The sequence below is a fragment of the Pocillopora verrucosa genome, chromosome 12 (genome assembly GCF_036669915.1).
Source record: "Pocillopora verrucosa isolate sample1 chromosome 12, ASM3666991v2, whole genome shotgun sequence".
Classification (NCBI taxonomy): Eukaryota; Metazoa; Cnidaria; class Anthozoa; order Scleractinia; family Pocilloporidae; genus Pocillopora; species Pocillopora verrucosa.
The window spans coordinates 8304532-8331402 of NC_089323.1; the positions used below are offsets into that span (position 1 = coordinate 8304532).

The 26871-nt window shown below is 38.0% G+C and overlaps 2 protein-coding genes and 1 long non-coding RNA gene across 4 annotated transcripts; 1 reads left to right on the forward strand and 2 right to left on the reverse strand.

Moving 5' to 3' along the window:
• Positions 1 to 1701: 1701 nt before the first annotated feature.
• On the reverse strand, positions 1702 to 4458 carry LOC136277275 (uncharacterized). The gene has a single exon (XM_066159092.1). It carries the CDS (start codon positions 4456 to 4458, stop codon positions 1942 to 1944), a length of 2517 nt encoding a protein of 838 aa, XP_066015189.1. The 3' UTR covers positions 1702 to 1941.
• A 47-nt stretch (positions 4459 to 4505) lies between these two features.
• LOC131793098 (uncharacterized) lies at positions 4506 to 5943 on the reverse strand. The gene is made up of 2 exons (XM_066158838.1): positions 4591 to 5943; positions 4506 to 4541 (listed from the first exon to the last, which is right to left on the reverse strand). The coding sequence occupies exons 1-2, from the start codon at positions 5941 to 5943 to the stop codon at positions 4506 to 4508; spliced, it is 1389 nt and encodes a 462-aa protein (XP_066014935.1).
• Positions 5944 to 16755: 10812 nt separating this feature from the next.
• On the forward strand, positions 16756 to 20827 carry LOC131769733 (uncharacterized). Of its 2 annotated transcripts, none has more exons than XR_010715832.1 (3): positions 16756 to 17202; positions 17344 to 17586; positions 18037 to 20827. It is a non-coding gene; the product is annotated as an uncharacterized lncRNA (long non-coding RNA). The 2 variants fall into 2 exon arrangements; XR_010715833.1 differs by having other exon boundaries at positions 17444 to 17586.
• The last annotated feature ends 6044 nt before the right edge of the window (positions 20828 to 26871 follow it).

Genomic DNA, 26871 nt, shown 5'->3' on the forward strand with positions numbered 1-26871 from the left:
CTGCAGCGTCACTCATAACAGCTCTCTCCTGTTTGTTGTCGTAAGAAAGAATCAACAAAAAAAGGAAGCTTAAAAAAAAGTAACACTGATAAATGTTCGAGTTTCTAAACATGACACGGGAATTTCCCAAAAAGTTCGTTCGTGAAACACGATCAGGATCCTCACTCTGCTGCCCTTCAAAAACCAGGGACTAACTCAGCTCTGATATCCGTTGTTATTCGTTTCAAAATCGAGGCAAATCAATATATCTTGAATCGATTCGGAGATATCCATCTACGTGACGCACAAACGGCCCCAAGCTCCAGCTGTGAGATGATCATCTTGCACAATAACAGACGGAACTTTAAGAGTTTGTATGGGAATATTTACGACCGCTCTAAGGAATAAAAAATTACGCCAAATTCTCAATAAAAATACCTCAACTTACTTCCACAGTGTATCACTTGTTATCTGACCGCTTACTCTGATGAAAAGAAACCATTTTAGTGAGTTGTCCATTTCGAGGTGTTATGCGTACATAGGAAAAACCTCGAAATGGACAACTCGTTAAAATGGGTTCTTTTCATCAGAGAAAGCGGTCTAATAATTCTGCCTTGACTGGTGTTGCGCAAGATGATCATCTCACAGCTGGAGCTTGGGCTGCCTTTGCGCGACATATATCTAGTTTCGTTGCGTGGTGGAAAAATTTGATGGACATAAATCCAACAAAAAAAATCACATTCTACAATTAAAAGAGGTATAAAACTGTTCAATTGATCCCAGATGGAAATATTTGTGCAAGATTTGTGTTGGTATTTCTAACCGTTTGTTCCATCGAGATCAAGCCGGCATGTCAGTCTTAGGGAACTCGCATAATTAATTTGAGAAAAATTCAACCCAACTTTTCAACCGCTCACATGATGCTTTGTTTTTCAGACGAAGGAAAATCTTTCTATTTCATTCAATTACATACGCGTTACTTCATTAACTGATATACCAACTTCTCCAAATTTTTTGTTTCGTAAAATAATAAAGTCAATTTCATTCATGGAAATGAAACTGAGGAAGCAAAAAAAATGCAGAAATTAAATAAAACGAACAGCTCACCTTTTGGAAACAGAACATGCCTTTTACATTGGTGCCTGATAGCGTGACTAATGAAAACAAAAATAAGAAAATGAAATTCCCAGACAAACAAACATAAATGCAAATAGCTGGTGTAATAACATTTTACTCGCACGGTTGGTGAGAAAAAGTCATCAAAATAAGAAAAAAAAAACTAAGATGGAAGAAAGATTGTTTCCTAAGTTGTCCATAAAGTTCATCAAATAACATACGGGATCTTCTTAGTTTCAATCATCACAGAAATTGATCAACTTGTAGTTTCTCCTTACAATATCAATATACACTAAATGTATGGTTCCGAGGGAAACATTTAGTTTTTTTCCCATGAGTCCAATGAGAAAACAAAACTAACTAGTTTCCCGAGGGACCATACATTAAATGCTTTGTTATATCATTAGACTTTCCTTTAACAATCATTTGGCAAAATCTTGCTGTTGTATTCGGCGCGCGGGCAACAACTGCAAAATTGTATCCCAGTCGGGATACATTTGAATTTGATCAGGGTGTCGGAAATGAGACTAAAGAATCTGCTATGTTCCGAAACTTCACGTTTTATTTTATAAAATCAACTTAATCTCCCACTCTCTCTCACCGTTCTCTGTCTCACGCTCTGGTCTCTCTCATTTTAAATATATAATATGATCCTATTGTTCAATCATCTGTCACTTATCGCAAAAAGTCAACCGGAAATCAATTAACGCTGAATAATCTCTCACACACTCCCCTGTTTTTCTCAACGGAGAAAAACACTAGAATGGCGCGCTCGATAAAATTTGAAATTCAATGAACGAAACAGAAAGTTAGTCCAGTATATCAGTTCAGTGTTCCTAAATATCTCTAATCGGCATCAATGTTCGCATCTTGAATGCGATAACGAGCGGCTACCGCTGCATCCCTCCTGGGCCTGAATGTCGGGGCTAAGGGGTTGAGCTGCAGAGGAGCCTGTACATTCTCCCGATCGCAGGACAGCTCCAGTGGGTAAAGGTGTTGTACCGCCCGTTCAAGTGTTCCTTTCCCCGCTCGAAGTTTGGCAGCTCGAACGATTCCGTCTCGTCCCGGAATCAGACCTTCCACGATTCCAATTTTCCATTTATTGCGATTTCGTTCCTCGTCCTTGATGATGACTACCTCTCCTTTGGCCAAGGGCGTGGTTTGACCCTTGTGTTTCATCCGGTGTCGTTCTCTCAACCCTCGTAAATATTCGGTAGTCCACCTGGTCCACAAAGCCTGCTTGCACCTTCGCAAATATTTAGCTCTTCTACGCAGATCAAATTCTCTTAGATGGTGTGGTTCCAGTTCTGGTAGCTGGTTTGATCGAAGAAATAGCAGTGAGTTAGGGGTAAGCACGGGTAACTGTATGTCGTCTTCGACGTAACATAAAGGGCGATTATTCAAAGCAATCTCCACATCCAGTATCACTTCACACAGCTCTGTCCAGGTCAACATTCCGCATCCGATAGTCTTGTTTAAAGCTGTTTTTACCAGTGCGATGAGGCGCTCGAACTGTCCTCCCCACCAAGCGGCGCGGCTGAGGTTGAATTGCCACTTGATGTTCTCATGTGCTAAGTAATCTTGTGTCTTCTCGTCACGCATAACTTGTTTGAGCCACTTCTCGGCGCCAACAAAGGTTTTGCCATTGTCGGAATATATCTTCTTCGGACGCCCACGGCGCTCGATGAGCCGTTTTAGACTTCTTAGGAATTCACTGGTTGCCAGGTTTGGTAGTACTTCCAGGAATAATCCTCGGGTAAGACTGCACGCGTACAATGCAAGATAGGCCTTTCCTTCTGTTTTGGCTTGTAAGTCACTTGGTAAGGGCCTATCCCATGCGATCTTCGTGTCGCAGGCATCTCTGTAGAGCATTTTTCCAGAGAGGGTCACGGGTGAAGCCAGACCGAGTGGATCGTAGATTTTTGCGACTTTTCCAAGAATACCTCTTTTTGTCGGCTCAGCGGTTGAAATCGGGAAGCTGACTTGAATTTCGTCCTTTTCTTTGTCCCAGGGGACTCCTAGCAGTTTTGATTCGCCCTTTCTGGTTCCCAGTTGTTGTTTGGCGTAACTCTGACTTTCTTCATCTACAGTCGCAGTTTCAACTTCTAGTTCCCGATCGTTGGAATGCCACTTGTGCAGCTTGAAAGTCGCCTCACCAAAGATGGTCGTGGCTGTCATCTTGATGTCTAACGCTTGTTCTGTTGTCTCCCCACCACTGATTAAATCATCCACGTACATACTGCGCTCTATCTCCTCTACTAATTCCGGGTTCACCATTTTGTATCGCTGTAGATGTTCTTTGATAACTGCGGCCAAGAGGAATGGAGACGGTGCCAAACCAAAGAGTACTCGAGTGAATCGCAAGGTTTCTACTTGTTTGCTTGCCAGATCCTTTATCCAATGAAAGCGTAAGGCATCTCGGTCTTCTCTTCGGACGCGAATTTGCAAAAATGCTTGTTTTAAGTCGCCAGCTATTGCCACGGGATAGAACCTATTTCGTACCAGCACGTTCCAAAGCTGGTTTTGTAGTGGAGGGCCGATTTCGAGGCACTCGTTGAGTGAGGGGACACTTGCATTAGCTCTTGCAGAAGCATCATAAACAATGCGTATCTTTGTAGATTCTGCATTCTCGCGCACGACCGCTTCATGAGGAATGTAGAACTCTTTTCCGTCCTTGACCACCTCGTCAGCGTGTTCTACGATCCCTTGGCTCAGTTGAGTCTGGATAATGCCGTTGTACCTCTCCAGCTCGCCTTGTATCTCTAACTTCCGCACGAGATTTTTGAGACGTTTTAAACTTCCAGTGTGATTGTTCGGTAGGGGGGGGTGATTTCCTTTCCAGGGCAAGTTCGTCTCGTACCAGCCTTCTGAACTCCTAGTTAGTTGCTCTTTGAATTCTTCGTAAACGGTTTCCTGGTCTCCACTTGGATTGTCCTTCAACCCCAAGACGTCTAACTTGCACAATTCTTCGTAATCAATTGCGGAGGTCTGCGTTAACAACATGTTGCTGAGATCCAACTCCGTTCCAGGTGACAAGATCGTCCAGCCGAACTTCGTGTATTCTGCTACTGGTTCTCCCGAGCGCCCAACTCTTGGTCTTGCCCCTGTTTTGATCTTAGCGTACTCGTTTGTTCCAAGGATCAGATGAACAGGCAACATCGCTTTCTCGTCGTTATCATTTGTGGTTACGCCCTTCAAATGAGAAAACTGAGCTACGATTTCTGCGCATTTTGGGTTTTCCAATGTCAACAACTCATTGCGGTCGACTTTGTTTACTTCGGCTTCTAAGGTGAATTTACCATCAACGCTTCGAATTTTTAGGCCATAGATGTCTATCGCTTTGTTTGAAGTACCAAACATCATTTCAATGCGCTTGAATTGTTGACGGATAGGGCGCAAATGTAAACAGTTCAGAAGCGTTGATGAAGCGTAGGAACTTCCGGCTCCTGTATCCAACAATGCTCGGCATTTAACGCCGTTCACGTCAACTGTAACCATAGGATACACCACTCCTTTCCTTTCTGCGCTCGTTGTGGTCATCAGCTGGTCTCGCGATGTATGTTTGTCACAGATCGACGTATGATGTCTTCGACTGCAGATCTGGCAGCCAGAACGGCATTTGCACTCAGAAGCACGGTGTCGACTTCCGGTGCAGTTAAAACAAAGCTGTTTCAGTCCTAATTGCTTCCTGCGGTCTCCAACTGTCACAAACTTGTCGCAATTCACAGCTCTGTGGTCAGTTGCGTCACAGTAGACGCACCCTCTTTGTGTTGGTGTAGTTTCGTTTGCGTGAAATGTTTTCTCGCGATCGCGGAATTTAGCACCTTGCTTCCCCGCATTATCCGCGCCGCTCCCAATGGGGTTGATTTCCTTCCAACTTTTCAAAGCTTTTATCAACTGTGGGAAGTCCCAGTCCTGCCAGTCCACTTGTCCTCTCACTAGATCTGCTTTTACACCCTTTAGTTTGTCGAGCACACTCCTTACATTTCCAGTGACGTCTTTCAATTTGCCCAGTGTCTCCAAAGATTGCACATTGAACACGAGCTTCTTGTAAAATTCGTGGATAGGCGCAGGTTGTGTTCCTGTAATGACAGGCAAATTTGCGATGTTCTGGACGTACGCATTCACGATCTCGCTCGTTTTCCCATATTCGCCGATGAGGATATTCTTTGCCCTTTCGTAGCCCTCTGTTGTGAAAGGAAGTCCGTCTATCTCCGCTCGAACCTTTGGATCTACCAGCTCTTTTAGGTATGCAAACTTGGTCACAGATGCAAGGTTTGCTTTATCAATTTCAGCTTGAAATTTGTTCCAGAACGGCAGCCATGCTTCATACGTCCCATTAAACTTTGTGATCTGTAGTTTCGGTAGCCTTGTTGTCCTTTGTTCAATCTGATTGGCCTTCTCAACAGGTTGCTGTTTTGCCTTGGTCTCTTCCAGTTGGCGTTCGAATTCTAGCTTCATCTCCATTTGCTCTCTTTCGAATTTAAGCTCCTCTTCACGAGCACGGGCTTTCCTTTCTTCTTCGTCCTTGTGCTTTCGATGTTCGATCTCTCTATTCGTCTCCACGAGCCATTTTTCTAGTCGCGAAACTTCTTCGTCAGCTTCGGCGATCGGTTCTTCAATGCTACTGCTCCAACTTCCAACGTCTTCTGCACTTTTCCCGGCCTTGAACATGGTCTGTTCAACCTTTAGTTTAAGCGCGTCTACTTCTTTTACTAATGCTTGTAGGTTGTCGCGATGTCGCGCGACCGCTCCTAGGTTTCCCTTTTCCACAATGCCCCGTGTTTTTCCATTAGTGTACAGCAACATCTGCAATTTAGTCTCTGCTTCTTTGGTTAGTTCCTCCATGCTTCGCGCGTCCCGTCGGAGGTGCCACTGTGTCGGAAATGAGACTAAAGAATCTGCTATGTTCCGAAACTTCACGTTTTATTTTATAAAATCAACTTAATCTCCCGCTCTCTCTCACCGTTCTCTGTCTTTCGCTCTGGTCTCTCTCATTTTTAAATATATAATATGATCCTATTGTTCAATCATCTGTCACTTATCGCAAAAAATCAACCGGAAATCAATTAACGCTGAATAATCTCTCACAAGGGCAAGTGACCAAGAATCAACCAACCAAAGTCTAAGTATATAACAATATACCATATAGCAATGCTAAAAGTAAACAGACTCATCAATCAGAGGGTGTTATCTTTATGAGTAGCAAGTTTCCATCCAAACCAAGCTAACGCATAATGTTTATGAAATAAATTTTTAGCCGCTCACCTTTAAAAACTAAAAGATCTCTGGATAGGTAGGAGACCAAAATCACAAAAGTGATGTAAACTTTCTCTGCAAAGCAATGAAGAATGCGAAGAGCTACTGTAAGATTGAATAGGAAAATTATCGGTTAAAAGTAATCATTATAAACATAATAAGGATGGAACTTGCATTCCAACTTGCCCATAAGATATCTCAATAAATATTGGAGCTCACATATCATTAATAAGAGTTTGGTGGATTTAATTTTGCTTTGCTCGATTTTTATAATTCAAGTTACAGAAGTGAGGAACATGTTGCTTCTCTTTCCAATATCAACATGTTATTCAGTGAACAATCGACGAGAATACTTATCAGCTGAGGGTTTTTTCTTTATACAACATTAAATTTTCCTTACTGACAAGCAAGGTAATGTGAGGGAGCTAGAAGGAAGAATCCCTGATGAGATCATAAATTTAAAAGGTAAAGATGATGCAGTCTTTTAATATTTGCAATCCAAATCAAAAATTTATTCCAATTTGGAAGCTCTCCACAAATATTATTAAATTGTTTGGAATAACAACCTTTCTTATCACTGAATTTGCTACAGTAAACCAGAAATATATTTTTTTCGAAGCGGGAAAAGAATAACTATTACTAAATTTAGTTTTTTCGCTGATAACCCTTTCAAAAATAAACACGCTTTCTTTGTGTGATGAAACCAAAAGTGGCGAGAAACAAAGATAAATGGAAGCAACTCGCGTGAGAACAAAGTGCTAAGTTTGGCCATGGATATAACATTAGATGAGCCGGTCCAAACGGAGATTTTATGAGAAGACGGAAGACTTCGTTCTCTAAAAATATTTACCGAGGTATTTGTAAGATTTGCAAAGGAATTATATTAAGATCATAGAAGTTAAAGACCTAAAATTGAGTTCATCATTTTATTTTGCAGACTATGATCAGTTGAAGTGAAGTTTCAAGTAATGAATCTTTGCAAAAACCTAAAATTATTTGGAGGTAAATCCCCTGGCTTTGAATGTCCGGTGAAAAAACATTTCAGTTTTGTAAAGCGGGAAAGATTATTTCTAAATACATTTTTTTACTACTAACCTTTTGCACAAGAAGCTTGTCTTGTTTGATTTTCCAGTCGTATGACTGATGAAACTAAAACTGAACAAGAAACCGAAACAAGACTTCCCCTGCAAAACAAAGATAAATGCAAATAGCTATTGTAAGAAAGACGTGAAAGCTTCCGTAAAATAGAAGTAAAATGGGTGAATAAAAAATTGATGAACCGAAGAGAGAAAAATGGTTACCATGTATAAAGATTGAGCTCGATTTATATAGAACACAAGAAAAGGCCATTTAGGAACCTGAAAATCAATCGCTCATCATCCTTTCCATAAACTAAGCTCACAGGATTGAATTATCAGACAGACTAAATTTCCCGCCTCGAATTAATTTGAAATTTAGCAGTACTGTGTGATTTGTGTATACTCGGCGGTTTAACTGACACTGAAAAAAGTTGACCTACCTATGAAGGCCAAGGAAACAACATTAGAAGAGCCGGTCCAAACGGAAATTTTATGAGAAGACGCAACACTTCGTTCTCTAAAAATATTTCTTAAGATATCTGTTACATTTGCAAAGGAGACTTAATAAGATTATCGAAGTTAAAGGCCTGAAATTGAGTTGATCATTTTATTTTGCAGACTATGTTCAATTTAAGTTAAGTTTTAAGCAACAAATCTTTTCCAAAGTCTAAGACTATTTGGAGTTTAAATCCTGTGGCTTTGAAAGTCTAGTGCAAAACATTTCAGTTTTGTAACGCGGGAAAGATTGTTTCTAAATTTATTTATTTTTTTACTATTAACCTTTTACACAAGAAGTTTGTCTTGTTTGATATTCTAGTCGTATGACTGATGAAACCAAAGCAAGAAACCGGAATACGACTTCCCCTGCAAAACAAAGATAAATAAGAAAAGCTTTTGTAAGAAAGACGTGAAAGCTTCTGTAAAATAGAAGTAAAATGGGTGAATAGAACATTGCTGAACCGAAAAAGGAAAACGGTCTCCAAGTATAAAGATGGATCTCGATTTGTACTGAACAAAAAAAACACAGGCCGTTTAGGAACCTGAAAATCAATCGCTCATCATCCTCTCCATAAATTAAGCACACACACAATTATCAATCAGACTAGATTTCCCCGCCTCGAATTAGTTTGAAATTTAGCAATACTGTGCGATTTGTATTATAGAGGATATTATGTGGCCGCTTGGGGATACGAATTTTATCTTCGAAAGCTGAAAGTATCCCTCAAGAGTGAGCGAAGCGGCCATGTAATGTTCTGTTTATTTTATAGATACTAATGAAATTCATACATAAAAGAAAACTTTTTTTTAAAAGAACCGGCCGCGCGCCTGAGAGGGAAGCTCTCTTGTAATTGGCTAATCATGTTAGTAACCATGGCAACACCAATATCCTCACACGTGAAAGATAAATATAGTATCTTCACTGCGCGCGATGAAGATATGATTTTTTAGTAAAAGGAAAAATCTTAGTATTTCATCAGTATCTAGATAATAAACTCTGTTACAATTGACACTAAAAAACGTTAAGTTACTTATGAAGGTCAAGGAAACAACATCAGAGGAGAGGGTCCAAACGGAGATTTTATGAGAGGACGCAAAACTACATTCTCTAAAAATATTTACTGAGATATTTCTTACATTTGCAAAGGAGATTTAGTAAGATCATGGAAGTTAAGGTCTCAAAATTGAGTTCATCATTTTATTTTGTAGACTTTGATCAGTTTAAGTTAAATTTTAAGCGACAAATCTTTGCCAAAATCTAAGACTATTTGGAGGTTAAATCTTCTGGTTTTGAATGTCCAGTGCAAAACATTTCAGTTTTGTAAAGCGGGAAAGATTGTTTCTAAATTTATTTTTTATCGCAAACCTTTTACACAAGAAGCTTGTCTTGTTTGATATTCTAGTCGTATGACTGGTGAAACCAAAAGCAAGAAACCGAAATGAGACTTCCCCTGCAAAACAAAGATAAATGCAAATAGCTATTGTAAGGAAGACGTGAAAGCTTCTGTAAAATGTAGTAATATGGGTGAATAAAAAATTGCTGAACCGAAGAGGGAAAACGGTTACCAAGCATAAAGATGGAGCTCGATTTGTACAGAACACAAAAAGAGACCTGAAAATCAATCGCTCATCATCCTCTCCATAAATTAAGCGCACGAGGTTGAATTATCAAACAGACTAGATTTCCCGGTCTTGAATTCATTTGAAATTTAGCAATACTGTGTGAGTTGTATCATACTCTGCGTTACAATTGACACTGGAAAAATTAAGCTACTTAGGACGGCCATGGAAACAACATTAGAAGAGCCGGGCCCAACGGAGATTTTATGAGAAAAAGAATTTCTGCTCCTTTGATGGACATATTCATGAAAAAAATTTCAATTTCGAATGGCCTCATTTCACCCATTGTTTACATTGGGAACACTAAAAACGGTTACCATCTTTCTCAATCTTAAAACTTGTTTTGCCGAAGATAACTGACTCCCCGCGTAAAACATAATGCGCACATTATGTTAGCATTTGTAAACTTCTCATGACGTTTAAGGCACAGATTGGGCATGTCTATTCAAGTCTGATTAAATTCACACTAGTGGTTTGATTGTTAACAACTGATGGAAAGATATGAATGAAACGAATTTGACTCAACACGGCAGAAGTACCGATGTTAATGCGTCAGATATTCTTTATCCAAGCGATACAAAGGAAATTTTGAAAAAAGATAGAGTTTATTAAAAACGACGTCCTTCTATGGCAATTCATGTTGTGAAATAATATTAATCAGTATAATAATGGTCGATGTAAGAGCAGCTCTGATTACTAAGGGCGCTGAAATATGAATCGGAAAATTGATGAGAGGTCGCATTAACACATCAGCACATTAACAATTAAATCTCGTACTTACCTCGACTCTAACTCTGAACGCTTTATTGCTTTGTATAGGGAAGCAGCCAAATTTAAAATTAGAATCAGCAGCATGTGTCTATTTTAAGGTTACAGGCGCGTGGTAAATATCAGCCCACCCCTGAGGGGCCGAGATTGAGTATGCATTGTAAGACAAGTCGGGGAGAGGTTTTCGGGGAATCTGGCACTAATTATCAGTACCAAAGCCCGGACAGACCTCTCGCTGGCTCATGTTCCTGAAGACCTCATACATTCGTGCGGGCAAAGAAGTGCTTGTGACCAAATACCAATAATGAGGTCTTGTATGCTAGCGTATCCTCCTCGTAGCCTTTGTTCGCTCTCGTCACGCAACAGGAGGAGAGAGAGCGTGTTGCGTGACGAGACCAAACAGTGGCTCTGAAGAAGACAACACTGAGTGTTGCACCAATGCAGTTTATTTTTGCTTATATTTAGACAACAAAGACAATAGACCGCAAAAGACCTGTGCCTGAGTTTATTTCGAATGAATTGAAAGGGCCTTTTTTCGCTCTCCATTAAACTATATTTTCGTTAGAATCCTTTGAAAAGTAATTATTTTTTTCTTGTTCAAAAATGCAAACGTCAATTACTTGGTGGCCCATCATAACCCACAAAACGCTTGCATGCGTTGCATGCCTATGTTTATGAACAGCGTGGCCAAGAGGAGAAGAATCTCGTTTTAATGCGTCGTTTAACGTAACGCTTGATGCCAGTCAGTCTGCAGGCTTTTCCTCTTTAGTGCTGCAGCGGACGCAAATAACATGGACAGTATTTTTTTTTTTATATTTATCAGATATATTCGCTTCAATTCTTGAAAATTAACTTGTAATTTCTCATGCATTACAATATCAATGCATCTGTAATATCCGATAAACAGATACGGAAAAGGACCAAGCTTTTCAGACGAAGTATTCAATTGATGGAACGCCAAGTTCTCTCAACTGATTTAAGAGGCTATAGGGGGAAATTTCTAATTTGATCTTAAGGGGTTAAAGAATAAAGTTTTGTTCTCGATGAATTTTTTAACTAACTTTGGTCTTACAAGCAATACAAAAAGTTGTGCTATTTTTAATTCGGAATGTATGCTTGTGTTTGCTGCTTGTTCCCTCCTCTTTAGAGAGAATCAAGTCAAAAAGCACATTCATCGAGGTCCACTATAGCCTGCCACGAATCTCCCATAGCTCTTTGGTAGAGCGTCCGAACACAGGCATACCACACTATGTATACGTGGTTAATGATTATTGACATGAGACAAACAAAATCTATGAGGGTAATCTCGGTTTGAGTATCTCAGTTGAGGGCTCATTTCCAACCTTGATGCAACGCGCGCCGCGATCCAATTTCCTGTAACACGAAATTCCCAAATCACCGAAAACGTTCAATTCAATTCAATTCAATTCAATTTTATTTGTTAGCAATACAATATTATCACAGTCCTAGGTGACCCGCAATTAGCAAGCTATTCTAGGCGGGCCACCCTTCTAAAACAAGTGCTGTCTCTGCTAAGGATCACATACCGATACAATTAAACAAAGATAATCATTAATAAAAATACAATTGTTAAATAAAATAAAATAAAATTAAGTCCGTTGAATAATTAAATAATCAATTGCAAAGTTATCAAGATATATAATACAATTGAAACAAGACTTAAACGAAGAGTTACTTTATCAAGAGATATTTACAAATTTCTGAGCAGCGTATATCAACATTCATCTCCTCATTTTCCAAAAGTTTTAACAGGCGATTTTTAAGTTCACGCTTAAACGGGGTTCTGTTTTTAATACGAAGTTCTTTTGGGATGCTATTCCACAATCTTACACCTATTCTAGCAAAAGAAAATAAAAGTTGGTTAGTTCTAGACGCTTTAACGTACAGATTAGCCGTTGCTGAGAATCTTGTGAAATGGTGATGAACCTGCTCGGAGTGGATAAAGAGCATAGAAATATTAGACGGGGCACGGTGATTATCAATGTCATGCATCAAAGAGGAAACCAAATGAGAATAGAGCATAGTTATTGGTAAGATTCTGGAGTTAACAAATAGCGGGGCACTATGAGATTTGCTATCCGCAAAATACATTAGTCGTAGAGCACGTTTTTGTAAAATGAGAACCTTATTTAAATGAGTGTTAGCAGCTTGTCCCCAGGCAATAAGACCATAAGAGATATAGGGTTCAATTAAGGAGCGGTAGATGTTAAGAAGTGTGGCAAATGGGACAAGATGTCTTAACCTGGCAATTATACCAATTCCTTTACTAACTTTAGATGAGATATAATCAATATGATACTTCCAAGAGAGGTTATTATCTATCAGAATTCCTAGATATTTCACAAAAGTTTTTTGTTCTAGAGATACACTTTTTTTAAGATCGTTATTATAAATTTTCAAGTGAACTATGTAGTCCAATTTGCGTTGGTAAGGATGGAAAATAACAAAGTTAGATTTACTAGTGTTAAGAGAAAGTTTGTTTGCGTCCAACCAGTCACCCACTTTTGCGAGTTCATCATTAACAACTTTTTCAAGATCCTTAAGATCTTTGTTTGAATAAAGCAAGTTAGTATCGTCAGCAAATAGGTAAAACTCAAAAATCTGGGAGCAACGGTAAATGTCGTTAACATAAATCAAAAAGAGAAGGGGGCCAAGTACAGACCCTTGAGGGACACCACAAACTATCTCTTCTATATTCGACACGGTTGAACCAATTTGAGTCGACTGGTTCCTGTTCAACAAGTACGAAGAGAACCAGTTATTAATTATTCCTCTGACTCCATAATGATATAATTTGTGCAGTAAGATTGAGTGATCCACCGTATCAAAAGCCTTTTTTAGGTCAATAAAAATACCACAAGAGAATAACTTTGCATCAATATTAGTTTGAATTTTGCTTAAGATATCTAAAATTGCATGTTGGGTTGAACACTTGTCTCTAAATCCATATTGAGAAGTAAAAAAGATACCGTTTTTTTCGCAATGTGATTTAAGACGTTTAGCCATCAATTTCTCAAATAATCGATTGAAGACAGAAAGGAGGGAAATTGGGCGGTAATTACATGGATCAGTTTCGTCTCCCGATTTGTAGATAGGAATTACTTTGGCATGCTTCAAAAGATGGGGATAAATACCCGTTGAGATAGACTTATTCATCATGGCAGCTAAGAGTGGAGAAAGGATATGGCGCCCAGATTTTAGAAGATGAACCGGGCAAGAATATAGGCCATATACTTTATTACTGGGTATAGCCAAGATTTCCAAGTCCACCTCGGATGGAACGACGGGATCAAAAAAGAAAGACTTAAAGTGATTAGTGCCGACAAGGTAGTCCTGGAAATTTATCCTGGAAGGTGATATATTGCGTGCAAGCCGCGGTCCAATAGACGCAAAGTACTGATTAAAGATATTGGTTATTTCAGACGGATTTTGTGTTACTCCAGAGTTGTTAGAGCGTTGAAGGGCTGATACTGTTTTTCTGTTACGCTGTCTGTTCAATAGTTCATTAATCCCCTCCCACGTTTTTTTAACATTTCTTAGATTTGTAGTGAAGTAAGCTTCATAATACAATCTTTTACTGAGTCGAGAAAGACTAACAATTCTATTCCTATACAGCTTATATTTTGAGATATCTCCTGAATAAAAGAGTCTATTCTTTATTTTGATAGATTTACGTAGGCCCTTAGTTATCCACGGTTTGGAAAATTGTTTAGCCTTGCGCCTAGATAAAATTTTGAGAGGAGCGTGTTTATTAATGAGCTTGTTAAATTTATTGTAAAAGGAAGAAAAGCATTTGTCTACAGATCCATATGTCATTGAGTTATCCCAATCAGTATCCAAGACATCATTAATAAAGCATTCTTCAGAGAAGTTGGAATAATCGCGAATTTTATGTTTAGCAGTAAAATTTTTTGGTATAAGACTGTGGATAAAACAAAATTGGGAGTAGTGATCACTAATGTCTGACACGATATTTCCACCTGAAATTTTATGATCAAATCTATTCAGAAATATATTATCAATGAGTGTGGCACATACCACACTATGTATACGTGGTTAATGATTATTGACATGAGACAAACAAAATCTATGAGGGTAATCTCGGTTTGAGTATCTCAGTTGAGGGCTCATTTCCAACCTTGATGCAACGCGCGCCGCGATCCAATTTCCTGTAACACGAAATTCCCAAATCACCGAAAACGTTCTAAAATCGTCTTTATCAAGAGCCATCCTGGACATATAGTCAACTGTTTTACGGTAAATACATTCGCCGTTCGTCATTTTACAGTTCCCTTACAGTATTTTGAATTTTGTCCGGAAGAATCCGAAGAAAAATTTTTTAAGCTTTCTAGAAGCTTTGTACCGTAAATTGCACAACAGAAATTCAAGGAATTTTTTGAGAAAAGACCGCATTAAATTCCCTTGTGTCTCGTTGGAGTGTGCCGTTCGAATTTAGTTTTTGTGAAGGAAAGACCAGAGTTAAACACGCCATTACAGCAAACAAACGAGCAAACTCTCACAACTTCAAAATAAAAAAATTGAATTTACTCACAATTACTTTCCTCGCCGTTTACTTAATGAACAGAGGTAAATCTTCGTACATGAAAGAATGGTCGATGAGAGTGAATAATACTTTCCGTTAGATCATTGACTTATTTTGAAGAAAATATTGTCGTGACAGTCCTTGCCAAACTAGTTCTGTTGGTTTTCAAATGTTCCTACACTTTTTTTTTTTCTTGCGCGCTCTCTAATTGACAGGTGTCAGATTGTGACAGATACTTGTAAAAATAATGTTTCAAAGTTTGTTTGGAAGCCTTTTAAATCACCTTTATCGTTACGGAAATGAAAATGTTTCGCTGAGGCATCTCTCTTAAATTTGCATCACCTCTATTTCAACTACCATTTACTCACTCAAAAATTGTTCAGTTTATGGAAGATCTTGCCGTATTTACGGCCATAAATCATTCGCGTTCTTTCAGAAAGAATTTCGTCAAGTTTAAAAACAATAAATATGTTATTTACCGGCTAAGGGTCGGTCCGTATGGTGAAAAACTGTGACCGAGGTCTTGAAAATGCTGCCCTCGGCCTACGGCCTCGGGCAGTATTTTCAAGACCTCGGTCACAGTTTTTCACCATACGGACCTCCCAGCCGGCAAATAACATATATATATCAGACTACTGGACGTTTAGTTATTCGAAGACCGTGTCCAGTGAAAATTTTCTTAGTGTCACGCTTGGATCTCTCCGCACTTTGTGTACAAGGTCAGCGAAACGGAGAACGTCGGAATTTTTTCACTTTCTAGAAGAGCTTGAAGGTAAAATGAAGGTAGAATATTTTCCAACGAAAAATTGGTATATTTCAGAGAGAAATATGGAGTTCTTTGAGGACCGTGTCCAGCCGTGTCATTAACCAATTAAGTGTCAAGCGTTTGGATGGCTTCGTACTCTGTTTACAGGGTTAGCGAAAAAACATCAAGTTCGAAATTTTAGGCTGACTGGAAGCGCTTGAGGATTGTAAATAAAGGTGTAACATTTCGTATAAATATTTTTTGGATTTCGATGAGGAATGTGAAAAATATCGGACTGCCGGACGTTTAATTATTTTAAGTTAAATCACTTCACTGCAGGAACGTCAGCGACACTGACAGTTTGCGTTACAATTCTTATTTGCTGCTTTGCATTGACAACAACCTTGACCACTCTTTCGAGCGCAAGCTCCTCTCTATGAGCAGGAAACTTCAATTGACCCTTGGTCCTATTTAACAAGGATGGCAAATTTGATGAATGGATGAAAACGTGGTGGATCAACATTTTCACCCTCTTCGAAATACTCGCAAGGATTTTCGTGTTCCTTTTTAGCAACAACCGATCCATAAGCGTTTACTGCCTCGGAATCTACAAAGTAAATGGATTCATCTGATTCAATGCCGGATTAAAACGTACAGAATTGTTTTGTACAAGTTATTTTGACAAGCTCTTTATTATCATCGGAGAAAACGCAGAAGGTATTTTGAGACAACGTGACAAGGTAAAAATAGCTGACCAATCAGAGGCGCTATTTAAACAAAAGCGGTGGTTCAAAACAAAAACAAACGACCGCGTTGCATCAAGGTTGGAAATGGGCCTTTGCGCTAAATGGAACGTTAATCGATGCATCTGTGATATTTTAAAGCCTTCGTGGGCTGTTTGAAGCGTCTTTTTGGGAAATAACTTTTTTCTGGCGGCCGTTGGTAGAAAAAATAATTTCTTAAAAAGTCGCTGACAGGGTGAAGAATTATTTTGAAATAAAAGTGACGGAGGGAATGGTTTTTGTGTGGCTTACACAACCTGTGTAGCCACACAATGGCACGATCGGATTTATTTATTAATTTGTACACGAGAGTCGAGCGCCTGTCACGTGGTCTAGTATCTTGTACGGCGCACTAATCTGAGTCAGCCATCTTGATTGTAAGCGTGGTCTCGAGTAATTTTTTTCTGGTGATCGTACCACGAGTTAGTTCCCCTCACACAAGCCAACACATTCAGACCCAGCTTGTGTTATAAGTGCAGCTTGTGTTATAAGTGCAGCTTGTGTTATAAGTGCAGCTTGTGCAAGAGATTCTACGTTCTTAAAAGACAATATTTAACTGCTTGAATCTTCGGTACGGGTTGTACCACACTGAAAGGAGTTATTGCACTTTCACAAGCCAACAACTATCGGCTTGATCTATCGGTGCGGGTTGCACCACTGAGTGTCTGAAAGTGTTTGAAAGTGTTTTAAAGTGTCTGAAGCCACCTGAAAGTGCCAGGAAGTGAAATAAGTTGCAGTTGCTTTCTCCTTGCACTGTTGAGAATTCACGGAGGCATATCTCAAAACGAAAAAGTAAGTATGGGAATCTCGAATGAACAATACCGGTCAAGTATTGGCTCTCATGACAATTTCGTGAAAACCAAGGATATCTTATCACGTTTTAATGATCATTGTTGGAGTTTAATGTTTGTGATGTCCTATTTTACTTGCCAGTATTGAAACAAGTTGTTGGACAACACAAAATGTGGAATGATGTGATGTTTTGGTTTTCACAAATGATTTCCTACAATCCCTATATTCCATTACTTATAAGGCAGGCAAATGATGTAGAGGAAAATCCAGGCCCTACAATATTTGATGTCATCGATCCAACAATATTTGATGTCATCGATCCAACAAGAACAATATGTGCTGACCACAGTCAAGGAAATGAAGCTCTCTTTGGTGAAAATGTTGGTAAGCAATGTGTAGCAATGTCACTTACTGCTATTATTTATCATCACATAGAAGATATCAATTTGTGGACTTCTTCCATTTTGAATAATATTCTTACCATTGGAAATAATTTATATACTTCTATTAGATGTTCTGTCCAGACAAATGATTACTTGCTTTTTGGAATTGGATTGCGATTGGAATAAATACTGTTGCAGTGATTAAGAATTCAGAACAAAGCTTTAAAATTTTTGATGCTCATTGCAGGGATTTGCATGGGATGCCCCACTCACTTAAGGAATGTACTTTGCTTACCATTGAAGGAATCGAAAACCTTATATCATATTTGAACATTTCCTGCTTACAAATAGGGTTTGTTCCTTTTGAAATTAAATGTGTCTTTGTCAGAGATAATGAACTTGATTTGCAAAATGTTCACGAGAGTCCAAAAATTGAACATTTGCCTTTCAGAAATAAAAGAAACCAAGCACAACATATGAAAAGGAAGCAAAAGTCTTTAACTGAAACGCCAGAAGAAAAAGAAAAAGAATTGATTGCAAGACATGAATATGAGAAATGAAGAAGGGTTAATGGAAGTGAGGAATCTAGGGAAAAGAGGCTGGCCCAGCAGCTTCTGAACAGTGAAAAGAAACGTGCAAATGAATCTTCTGAATCTAGAAAAAAGAGGCTGGTAACCCAATCTCAGTATCAAAGACAAAAAATTGCAAATGAATCAGCAGAATGTAGAGAGAAGAGACTGTTAAACCAACGTCAATATCAGAATGAAACTAGATGCATAATAATTATTGTGTTCACCTATGCTTTCTGTTGGAATAAACTTTGTTTTTTGTGCTTACATTTGCCTAAGTATTTATGCAATTATTGGTTTATCCTTTAACTGTTTTTGTGTGGTTTACACTTCATGTAAACCACACTATGTCATGGTCCAAGATACTTATTCCTGGCTGGATTTGTCACAGTGAACAGAACGCTTGTCACGTGGTTTACTATTGTCGAAGATAGGTTCCAGTCTATGCTTGGCTAAGTTACCTAAGCTTCAAAGCTTCAGAAAGCGACCATTTTGCAATGGTGGCTGTAACATGCTGTTGAAGATCGTTTTTTTTATCTAGTTTTTCATTCATCTTTGTTGCTTAGATTTCACATGTCAGCTTTCCTACAGTTGGCTTGTCTTCTAAGTGTGGATTACAGCACGGAGTTGTGCTCTTGCTGGCCAACATTTCATGGTCTGGACCTTTAGTGCAGGTCACGCCACCTTGAAACTTAGGAGTCATTATTGACTCTCTGTGTGGTCACATTTCACGGAAGTCATTTACCGGAAAATTTTTTATCCTGAATTTCTGTCTATACCATATGCTCAGTAAGAAAATTACTTAACTAGTCTTTTTAGTACATGCAAAGATAAAATTTTGGTCAAATTGCAGAATACCCTGCCACCCATGGCATTACATGTCATTGAATACAAATAGAATAAACCATTTTTAGCCAGTAGTGAAAGTAGGACTTTTTTGTTGCCATTGGAAAATCAAACACTGCTGTTGTCTGGAAATTCAATTTGACAGCCTCTCTAATTGAAATTATACTTTCATGTTTACAAAGCTAAACCAATAAAAGTCACAAACATCTAACCCCTAACCTGAAACTGTGGTTTGTTAACATGGTGCTAAATGTCTATTGTGATTGTTTCCAAACTTTGGGGAGTAATCCATTGAAACTCAGTAACAAAGTGGTTTTGCTTTTATTAAAATATGAATAGGAGCCTAGTGCTTTAATGTTAACTGAAATGTGATTAGTGTTATGTTTTCCAAGTTATGGCCAGAATTATTCAGACCTTAACATTTCATGACTTCTTTCAAGCCTGGCAGTCTTCTAGATTCTCTTCATAATGGTTCAGATAAGCATTGGTATCTATACTTGGTGGCAATATATGTGTATTAGGCCTTTATTTGGTAGACTACAACTCCTTTTCAGTTACTTGTTTGGTTTGGTGAATTCATCACAATACTGATATACATGAAAAATTACACTTTTTCGGTTGGCTGAAAATAGCTAGGTACCTTTTTCATTTATCATTAGTGAAAAAGTAATAACTCATGTACAAAATAATATAAACTAGGCTCAGCAACAATAGATCACATTAGAAACCAATCAGATTTACTCAAAGTAGGTTGTTCTGATTGATACATGCAGTAGCTGACAAAAATAAACAAAAGCTTGGATACTTTTATGTATATTGATAAACACTAACAAATTGCATTCCTGAGTAAGAATTCAGCTGAAGGACAAATTTTGATGGCACATACTTCATTTAGTCAATACTGTCAAATTTATCTGCCATCAGTTTGTTGATTTCCTGTGAATGTGCATCTTTCATGTATATGTTATGAAATATTAATAACATGATTTCTCACATGATAAGCACCTGTAAATTTTTCAAATACTTTAAACTACATACGCTATGTGCTCAACATTTGTTATTTGTGAAAAATTTACTTCTGCTTATTTAGAATACCTAAGTAAACTTTAATTAACTTAGCTTAGACTTTGTTGAGTTTTTATGAGGACAGTTCAATGGAACTGACATTTGTTACGTTTATAGTTAAAAGTTAGAGCTACTTGATGTGGATTAGATAACCATCAGATATCCTTGGAGACCCAGGGTTCTGATCACATCTGTAGACCCCTTAAAAGCACAGTCTTAACAGATCAGTTCCAAACTGTCACAGTCATTCTGAATTTTGATTGGTACCAGACGTTCAATCTTGTTCTAGCAAATGAGAGTGAAGCAGGTCTCACAAGTCCTCTTGTGTGTTCTAACACAAAATGATACATGAAGTTCAGTTGCTTACCATGTTTATTTTGGACCTTTTTGTACGGTAGATTAGCACTTTGCATGATGATATTAAGTCGACCATTTGCATGATGATGTCAAGTTCACCCATTCATTTCTCCACATAACTTGAATTTGGTAGATTTACTGGCATGAAATTACAATTCAATAATAAGAAAACTTGAAAGCTTCTGGTAGTGTAAATCATATGATACCATCATGCACTTGCCTGTACATTGAACCTGCTGTGTTTAAGTTATGCCTCTGAGTACTGTTCCTGGAATCTATTATGGCGACACTCTATCTCTATTGAACTTTCTGTTAAATGAAACCTCCAGGTCAAATTGTAAATCTTATTGGGTTAAAAATTATTAGCAACGTTAATGTAATGTCACTTCAGAGTACTTAACTCAACATACATGTATGATTCATTAAAATATTGCTTGTGTTCTGATCTTGTAATGCACCTATCTTTTTTCCCTAGACTTTTCCATTTGCAACCTCATATCTACCTACCTGAACTAAATTTTTCTGTGTTCTTTATTGAAAATAGTCCCACAAAACCTAAATACAATAATTATAGTAAACACTTTGCTCTCAACCAACTGAAAGTTGAACTTTATGCCCTAATGGACAAAAGAAACCTACACCCAGCGTTGTGTTACTTTACATGTATGTATTGTCCAAAATTAGTCATACATTCAAACCAAATCAAGCTCCCAATGGCTTCTAGTGTAGATTACATCATTTCCCGAATGTCCCTGCCCTGCCCAAAGTTTTGTCCTTGTGTACTGGTACATAAAATGTCAAAATATTCATATGAAATTCTTCCCTAGAGTTCATTTCACATCATTTGCTTTGGAAAAGACAATCAACCTACAAACTTCAGAAGTCAATTCCACTTTGTTACGTAAACATAATCATGACTGAATCTATCAGACCACTATGGGAAATTATGCTGATGTTTTTTCAGTTCCTTAAATCCTCAGGTTACATGTGAAACTTTTGTTGTCAAAATGAGACCTCCATAACAAAGTTTGACCAATAACTCTCATCTTCAGAATGAACATTTCAGGATTTTTGTATGCTAGTTGTCTTGTGTTATTGATGAACAGGATCAATATTGAAAACTAACTAATGGTAATCAGATATGAGCAAGTTTCTATTATTCTCTCCTCAGTTAGCTATCACATGGCTCTAAGAACGAAGTGATAGCTTTTCCCAAAATTGAAACATAATGAGATTGAGTTAGCGATGTTCATGTTTACATTAAGTCTGACGCGGTAATTTGATTTTGAAAATATTGTCATGTGAGAACCCGTCAAACATCTAAGAATTAAATTACCGAGCGCGAAATGTGAGGTGCAAACAAACTCACACACACATTAACATGGTATTAATCCTACCAATGAAGGAGTGAATTTCATTGTTTGGTCATGGTACTTTTTAGCGCTGTGTTATCATGCTGTCTACTCGATTCGTTCGAACCTCTAGAAATGGTTTGTCTCACAAAAAATGGAGCCACTTTCTCTTCGCTCGACATCTCGAGGCGTACCTAATGCTCGGGTTATGATAAACATGCAGTGATTCCAACCCCATGTGATGGAAAATAGGGAGTAATTATTAGTGCCAAAGGCGCGAGCTTCTAAGGGGGTCAGGGGGCATGCCCCCGGGAAATTTTACAAATTTAGGTTCTCTCAAGTGCCATTTCCTGAATTTTGACATCATTCCGGCCTGAGTTATAACATACCATAATGCTCTTCGCGAAGAAATAAGTAAGTATAATATGAGTGTTTTACAGTGACAGATCGCCAAAAATTCTAAAGATTAGCAATTTTCCCCTAGTTTTCAGAATTTTATGATAAATCGGGAGAATTTGGTAAAAATCGGGAGAGCGGGAGGCAAGACATCAAATCGGGAGACTCCCGATCAAATCGGAACGGTTGGAATCTCTGAACATGCTTGCGACACGATAAATTTTTCCTAGTGCTGGAATCTGAAGAATCAAACAATCGCTCTGACGAAGGGCTAACGCTCGAAACTTCAGCTTTTTTACCCTTTACGGTGGCTAATTTACGTTTTCAACCCAGTTGTTAACACTAAATTACCTGCTATACTCTCCCACCGACGCAGCATCACAGTTTCTTTAGAAACTTACCCCTTTAATCTCTGAAACTGATAGTCATCACATTTTGCAAGCGGCGTCCGAGCTGTGATCGTGTAATTAAACGGGCTCCTGGCAATATGAGCTCACAAGCACACTGGTAAGCACATGGTTAGCGTAAATAATTGTTGTTCGCACTTGTCGAATTCGAGTTTTTGAGAGTCCGTTTCTGTAACCTTCTTGGATGTTTTCTGTTGAATTCATTGAGGTACAATCTCGGTGATTATGAACGATAAATTCTTATCGGCACCATAATTTTTGGGAGTTTTGTTAACACATTATCAGTTTACAATTCGTGAACCATTTCTTTAACCTGCTTTGATATTTTCTTTTAAATTAATTGTGTCACACTCTCGGAATTTTAATTTTAATAACGCTGTATTTCTCCATGAAGTTTCCATCGGTCGCTACAAAGAAGACAGGAAATGGATATTTTTCATATATGTCAAAAGATTTCCGCTAAATCTGAAGTAAAAACAACAAAAAAGAAAAAACCTTGATTGAACGCTCGTAAACACTGAGAATCTAAGGGTATAAATCGTAACTTGTCAGCGGCAGTACTACATGTAAAACCCAGTTGCAACAATAGCAATTTGAACAACATAGGCATCTCCTTGCAAACAGCAGATTCGGGCAGTTATCATTTCCTTGTGACAGGAACTAAGATATTTCAAATCATCTGAAAACTGTCAGAAAACTGTGAGAAAATTTGCATAAGATATGACGAGGAGAGACTTATCACTGCCGCAGTGCTATCGAGTCAATCAATGTTTCCTTCCATGTCTTGATAAAGAAAAAATCATAACAAAGTTCGAAATAAAACTAAACTTTGTATCTGTTCTGCAGTCTGCATTTTGTACTAACTGGTATCCGTGGCACCAGGTAATTTTGTGTTACATTTATTCGCACAACACACATAATCTACCACAAAATACCTGTGTGTGAGGTAATTCGACATTTTCGTTCTTTTCCGCGTTCTCTTCTTTCCTTATGTCCTTATGTAAGAATGTAGACCACTTACAATGCTTGAGTAATCCACCCACCCTACAAAAAATAACTCTTGCATGCATAGCATGCCTATGTTTTGAAATAGGTGTATGCCCTTAGCCAGATTTGAGCTCACTATTACAGTATACTAGTCCGACACCCGTAGTATGACTACACTTGATTCCAAGGATCCAGTACCTTCCAGGTATCCCAGTTACCCTGCTCACAGGGTCTAGTTTTTTTTTTTTTTTTTTTTGGGGGGGGGGGGTTGTTTTTACTTAGATTGCGCGGAAATCTGCTGATATATCTAAAATGTCCATTTCTCGTCTTATTTGGGGCGATCGATGGAAACTCCATGGAGAATTAAACAGCGTCTGACGCCATCGTTACAACGTACATGTTTATGACAAATGACCGGTGTAAGGATACTTTCGTGTAGATCAGCCGACTTCAACATGTTTCAAATGACATACAAGTATATACAGTGTATCTTCAGAGGACTTCGGATCATTCAAACTCCCATGAAGGAAGGTGCAGCACTCGGAATCTGGATGATATGCACACCATTTGAGGTATATGTTTGTAGTTACGTCGAGTAGTCCTCCATGAAGTTTGATCAATTTTTTTTAAAAAGATGACAACCAGAGGCGAGATTTCTCTTCGGGATATTGCTCATAAGATAACATTTTTCCAAAGCCGTGCATGTTTCATTTTTCTGAAACATTTTTTGTTGGGAACATTAGATGTAAACATCGCCAAATTATGCAACATCTGATTTTGAGCTTTTTTCGCGAATTGCCCCTATAAAAAGTAGAGGCAGGCCTGCAGAGATTTTTACATATTTAAAAACTAGAATATTATAACCAGCTAGGTGGGTAGTTTCAGTTCCAGAATCGGTGTACTTTTTGAGAAATTCAGATAAATATTTTCCCTGTTTTACCCGACAACAGAAATGACCGAAACTGTACCGAAATGAATAATCTATTTGTGTGTTCACATTCATTCTCAGGGAAAATTGAATGAATCAAAGTGAAGACGAATGGTGTCACTATGTATGGTAGAAGTGCCAATTTGTAATGTTATATTCAGCTTGAGACATTTTTGTATGGAAATGAGGCCCCAGGCCTTGAACAAGCAGCTGTTGTTACCATGGCAACAAGAGTGCTGCGACCTTTAAAAGGGGCATTTATGTGCATCTTTGCTGAGTGCCTAACTGTATGCAAAATTTGAAGGGGGGTTGAAAAAATTTTCATTTCCCAAGATGTTTGATTCTTACAGAGACTTGCTCTTAAATCCCTTCTCCTTACTATCAACCCTACGATTCTTACAATGTTAGTTCAACCAATAATCCCCTAATTACTATTTTTATTTACTCTCATCACTTGTCTGCTTGATATTGTATTGCTATTGTTAGGAGAAATTCTGTCTTGTCATACATAGGAGTTAAAGGGTTAAAGGAAGCAGGTTATTAAAAAAATTATAACTTTTCATTTAGGTAATTATTTGAATATGTGAGTAACATTTGATGTTTTCACATGTAACAGGATGATCAAGCTGAAGATAGCCTCAAAAAAGGGTAAACTCCACTGTAACTGAGTTGGGTGACTGATTTGGAAACTTGAGCACTTGGTTAGTACACCTGGGGTAATTGAAATGTCAGTCCCCATGCAGGAACCATCCACATGACCTGTACAGTCATATACTATGAGATAACTTCAGAAAAATGCATTTGTGTCAGTAGAAGTATTTTAAGTACAGTGCCCCCTAGTAACAAAAATGAACAATTTCATGTAAGCATGAGCGTTTAGGAGAAGCTATTGTGGTAATTGACCCTTTTTTACCAGGATGCATAGGATCTGATGATTGTAATGTATATCTTTTACCTTTCAAACTTTCAACTTTGCATTAATTGTAACTGTTTACCATATCTATTTCTCGCTTCACGTTGTGGTTTCCTACGCTTATCTCGTGTTCTCCCAACCTCCCAAGTGTTTACATCAGGCTATGTAAACACGGAAACCATTTTACATTTCTTCAATGGTCAGAAGATATGTGAGTTTTAAAGGGTGGGAATCTGGAAAAGCAATTAATTAGGACTGAAATCAATGGGGGCCCTCCTGTTTTAATTCATGTTTTCACTTTGACCTCCCTCCTCACCTGTAATGTTTAGGCACATGGATGAAGAGAACATTTTTTGTATTTTGATGCATGAAAGTTAAATTAATTGGCATCCACATAATACACAAGGCAAGAATATAAATGCCTTTGCTTGATAAGTAAAAATTTAAAATAAGAGAGTTGTGCAGACCATATCTTACTTTTTATCCTCTTTTAGATATTTATCCAAATAACATAGTCACTATCAGTCTCATTCACTCTCAATTTCCACTGAGCTTGTGGAAAGACGATAACCTCAGTATTTCTTTAAATAAAGAAAGGAAAGCCTGCCCTCTTACCACAGATAGTTCCTTTGGGCATCATCAGTGCAAACCTGGGTTAATTTGTATATAAAGGTTATTGTTCCAGGTAAGCTTACTTTAAAAATTGGTTGTGAAAATTTCTTGAACCTGTTGTAGTATGAATGTTTGACTCAATTTTACCTCACTAACCAGCATGTAAACAGAATAACTAAAAACTTGATATTTATTTGTTCTCCTTTTGAGGTGCACATCAAAATTTCAAAGTCATCACAGGCTTGAAATACAGGTTTAGAGGGAATCTGCATGTGCTTTCAACACATAAACCAGGGATTATGATCCATGACTACTTCGGATGACTTTACTACATGCCATAAAGGTACTGGTAGGTGTTGTAAAAAAGTTTGCATAGCTTTTTCATTAGTACACATTTCTTTTTCTAAGAATGTTGTTTATCCAGCCTATGCTGAATTCTAATTTTTCAACCAAATTTTCTTTCTTTTGAATATTCTTAGATCTCCTAGTATCAGTCAATATTCATGTAATTAAAATAAATCTTGCTGATGTATGGCACATTATTTTTTCTATGATCCTCCTCACATTATATTATGTGTAGGGATAGGTATTGACTATAAAATTTCAGTCAAATTAAAGTTTTGTGCACAGCTTATGTATCAAATTTATATAATAAAATATTGTATCCTTCTTAATACTAGTTTATCAGAATAAGAATGAGTTAACAGCCACAAGTGTGGCTTTCACAATGATAGTTTCCAGGTTTGAAAAAAGTCACTGCCTTCTAAAATCCTCAGTTCCTTTGCCCTGACAGCCCAACCTCGTCAAAACATTGCCAACAGGAGCAATAAGCAAATTCATGATACAGACAAGAG